This window comes from Dipodomys ordii, unplaced genomic scaffold (assembly GCF_000151885.1).
Source record: "Dipodomys ordii isolate 6190 unplaced genomic scaffold, Dord_2.0 Scaffold30, whole genome shotgun sequence".
NCBI classification, from domain to species: domain Eukaryota; kingdom Metazoa; phylum Chordata; class Mammalia; order Rodentia; family Heteromyidae; genus Dipodomys; species Dipodomys ordii.
This window is the reverse complement of record NW_012267246.1, coordinates 1,767,614-1,771,615: the sequence shown is the minus strand read 5'-3', so window position 1 is coordinate 1,771,615 and position 4,002 is coordinate 1,767,614. Positions and strand designations below refer to the sequence as shown.

General features: G+C 48.2%; 1 protein-coding gene across 1 annotated transcript in view; it reads left to right on the top strand.

Annotated features, from left to right (window-relative positions):
* Positions 1-205: 205 nt before the first annotated feature.
* The window catches only part of Plch1 (phospholipase C, eta 1), a 54,409-nt gene continuing 50,612 nt past the window's right edge, over positions 206-4,002 (top strand). The window contains exons 1-3 of the mRNA XM_013016129.1: positions 206-341; positions 1,669-1,912; positions 3,365-3,494. Coding sequence (XP_012871583.1) covers positions 206-341; positions 1,669-1,912; positions 3,365-3,494 — 510 coding nt within the window. The remainder of the gene's footprint in view (positions 342-1,668; positions 1,913-3,364; positions 3,495-4,002) is intronic.

Here is a 4,002-nt window from a genome sequence, read left to right as displayed (position 1 = left end):
CTTGGAAGCAGAATTTTATTTTTGTCAGTAAGGTTTCTTATTGCTGGTGGTGTAAGCTTGATGAATTCATTCTCTTTCCTGTTACCTCTTCCGATCGCTGCAGCCTCTGGGAAGTTTTATTTGACTCTGTGCTCTGCACAGCAGTACACGTGCGTACTACATAGCAGCTGATTGGCCTTGGGTCTCTTTTGCAGTTGAAAGATGCATGAGTGTCATGCAGTCCGGGACGCAGATGATCAAACTGAAGCGTGGGACCAAAGGGCTGGTCCGGCTCTTCTATCTGGACGAGCACCGGACACGCCTCCGATGGCGGCCCTCCAGGAAGAGCGAGAAGGCAAAAAGTAAATCTAACTGACAAATACTTTGCTTGGATTGCCATGGTAACACATGGATAATGCTGGTAGGCTCTAGGGAATTCAGGTCTGTGGAACACCCATAGTTTTGCAAGTTTGGGGTCAGTAAATGATGACACTCTGTGGGGAATTCAAATCCATATATATAGGAATGTTATAAAAGCTCATATTTTTCTTGTGTTGGAGTGTGATGTGGTTTTAAATCAGAATGTGAGGTTATAAAGTTGAGGACTTTTTATTTTCCCATAAAAGTTAAATGATATAAATCCAACAGCCTTTGAAGTACATTGTGATATTCTAAGTACGGTCAGCTATTTAATGAGTTAGCACCACTGTTGTAACTACACTCAATAAAAATGGTTAACTGATCCCTGGTTTTAACATCTCTCTCCTACATATTGTCAGAATTCATAAAGCAGAACCATTAGGATGGATGGATGGATGGGTGAATGATGAATAGAGGAATGGATGGATAGATAGATGGTAGTTGGCTGGTTAGGTGGATGGATGATTGATGGATGGTGGATGGTGGATGATGGATGATAGAGGAATGAATGGATAGATGGATGTATGATGGGTAGATGATGGATGGGGAAATGGATGGATGGATGGGTGGCAATTGGCTGACTGGGTGGATGGATGATTGATGGATGGTGGATAATGGATAATAGAAGAATGAATGGATGGATGGATGGGTGGCAATTGGCTGACTGGGTGGATGGATGATTGATGGATGGTGGATGATGGATAATAGAAGAATGAATGGATAGATGGATGGATGGGTGGGTGGATGATGGATGGAGGAATGGATGGATGGATGGAGGAATGGATGGATAGGTGGATGGATGGATGGATGTATGGGCGGATGATGGATGGAGGAATGGATGGATGGGTGCAGGGAGGATGGATGGGTGGCTGGTTGGCTGAATGTCTGGGTGGACAGGCAGATGGATATAAGTAGAAAGTTTACCATTACACTGGCTCACTTAGCTACAGGGACTGAGGTGCTGCCACATTCCCTCTGTATATTGGAGAACAGGGAAGCCAGTCGTTGGGGCGAAGCCTATGTCTGCAGGCTGGAAACTTAGGGGGCTGATGGTGAACTCTGAGTGGGGAGTATCTATTGGTTTTCACTGAGTTTCAATATATGTAAAAATGTTTCCTTGAAGGAAACAGGGTCAGTGTTTCCCAGCGGGACTTGACAGCAGCTTGTTGATACGTACATTCAAGCAGGGTGGTTTTGCTTTCGTTTCCCAACCACTTCAAGTAATGGCCTCCACCTGTCTTCTGCCCTGGCCTCTCTTGGCTCTGACAGTTCTTATCGACTCCATTTACAAAGTCACGGAGGGCCGGCAGTCGGAAATATTCCACCGGCAGGCTGAGGGGAGCTTCGACCCCAGCTGCTGCTTCACCATCTACCACGGGAACCACATGGAATCCCTGGACCTGATCACCTCCAACCCCGAGGAGGCGCGCACGTGGATCACCGGCCTCAAGTACCTGATGGCCGGCATCAGCGACGAGGACTCCCTGGCCAAAAGGCAGAGAACCCATGACCAATATCCTCCTAGCCCTCCGGTGCTGTGCCTGTGCGCCTGTGCATGAACAGGGGCAGAGGAAGAGCATGCTGTGCTTAGTTTGCTCTCACAGGCCTAGGACTTAAAGTTTTTCTTCTTTCTGCCTCTTTCTTTCACTCTTTACCCCTCTTCTCCCTCCCGTGTCAGGGAATACATAAACCCGCTGATACAGGCTCCTGTGAACTCAGGAGCAGAAGTGTTCTGCAGAGGCTGACATTCACTCCCGTAGGAGACAGCCAGACCCGCATTGTAGAGGCATCCATTCACTGTCCCCGGGAAAGTGTTGCTGACCAGGAAGGAAAGTCCTGCCTTGTCATAAAATCCATTTGCTTTAACAGACACTTTCTGGAATTCCAGCTCAGGGCCCCTGAGCTTCTTTCTGCCTTTTTATCTCCTCTCTCTTTTCAACTTACAGTGTGAACGTTGAGTTGTTTGGAACTCTAGAGGAAGTGACATTTTGCTTACTAACACTTGCCCTCCTAAAATCACGGGAGAAGCCAGAATGAGCGTCTGTTTCCTGATGAAGGCCTCCCTGAGGTCAGCTCCTCACTCTGGGCTGACCAGAGGAACGATTGCAAGCTTGGCCGACTGTGTGAGAACTCTGCAGGAAGAGGACAGTGTAGAGAGACATTGTGAAAGAGGCGGGGGGGGGGGGGTAGGATGGTAAGTGAGGCTGCCGAGAGCTGGGCTTGAGACCCAGTGCTGCCTCTCCTGGCCACATTTCCCCCTTTCCTCTACTTTTACGTCCTTATTTGTGTGAGCTGGACGGTCTCGTGCTTTAGGCATAAGAGTGGATGGGGGAACATTGCACAGGTAGACACAGGCTGAGAGCGCCTCTGAGAAGATAGGGGCCAGCTTCACTGTACATTGGAGGTTTTGCCAGGACGATCCTGGAACATGAGGTGTTGAAGAGCTGCACCGCTGGTCTGGTCCTGCCGCAGGCTGTCTCTGGGCCTCTTCCATGAGGACCTCTGGTGTTATGTGTGCTGATACAGGCCCGCGTTCCAATGGAGCGAAGCTGGTCAGGAAATGAGGAAAAGGAATAATGTATTCAAAGTCAGATGACATGCCTTGAGTTTAGGATGCTTCCTCACAGATATATGAATTCAGTTGCCATCTTCTCAAGTGGAATTTGGGCTAGGAGTGCAGGCTGCCCCTTGGCCACAGGTGAAACGGCGGATTGTGCAGCAGTGGACTTAGTATTCCTTTGGATAAGGTTGAGTGAGAATGCTTGGGTCAGAGAAGCCTTTGCGATAGTTGGCCCTGATTCCCACCCCCATGTCTGTTCTCCCGTCCTCGTGGGGAGCGCCTCGGGGCCTGTGGATCCCAGGGGCTTCTCGGAAGCATTTCTTCCCAGGCTCCGTGCTCCTTTTAATGTTGTCTGGAGTGTTCCATGAGAGCGGTTTTGTGTTGATTTCCTTGACTGCTGCGCCCGTGGGTGAAGCAGACCTTCGAGGAGGCGGATAAGAACGGGGATGGGCTGCTGAACATCGAGGAGATCCACCAGCTGATGCACAAGCTCAACGTCAGCCTGCCCCGGAGGAAGGTCCGCCAGATGTTCCAGGTACAACCCCTTGCCCCCCCTCCCCCGCCAACTGCCTGGCAGAGCTCTCCTATGGTTAGGTCATTGAAAGGTTAGTATGTTTTGCATCATTTTGTATCATTTCATTAAAAAAATTTAAAGTAAACTTTTTTTTATTATTATCTTTAAGTCGTATTGAAGGATTGCCATTCAACATGTCAGCTTTTAACTACAGAAGTACAACACATCTCAATTGATATTACCTCCTACATCATTCCCTTACTCCTTTCCAACTCTCCTTTCCCTCCTTTTTCCTAAAAAGGTACTTTGTTTTATCAGAAAAAACTTAACATGCAATCACAATTTCAGTGCTTCAAATACTTTCTCCTAGTTACTGTTTTAGAAGTATTATAAGCAGTTTGCTTGACAGTTGATTAATGGAGAAATTTGATCCAGTATTCCACCCACCCTCTCTCCCTCCCAGCCCCAGGATTGGTGCACACGTGCGTGTGCAAGAGAGAAAGAGAGAGAGAGAGAGAGAGAGAGAGAG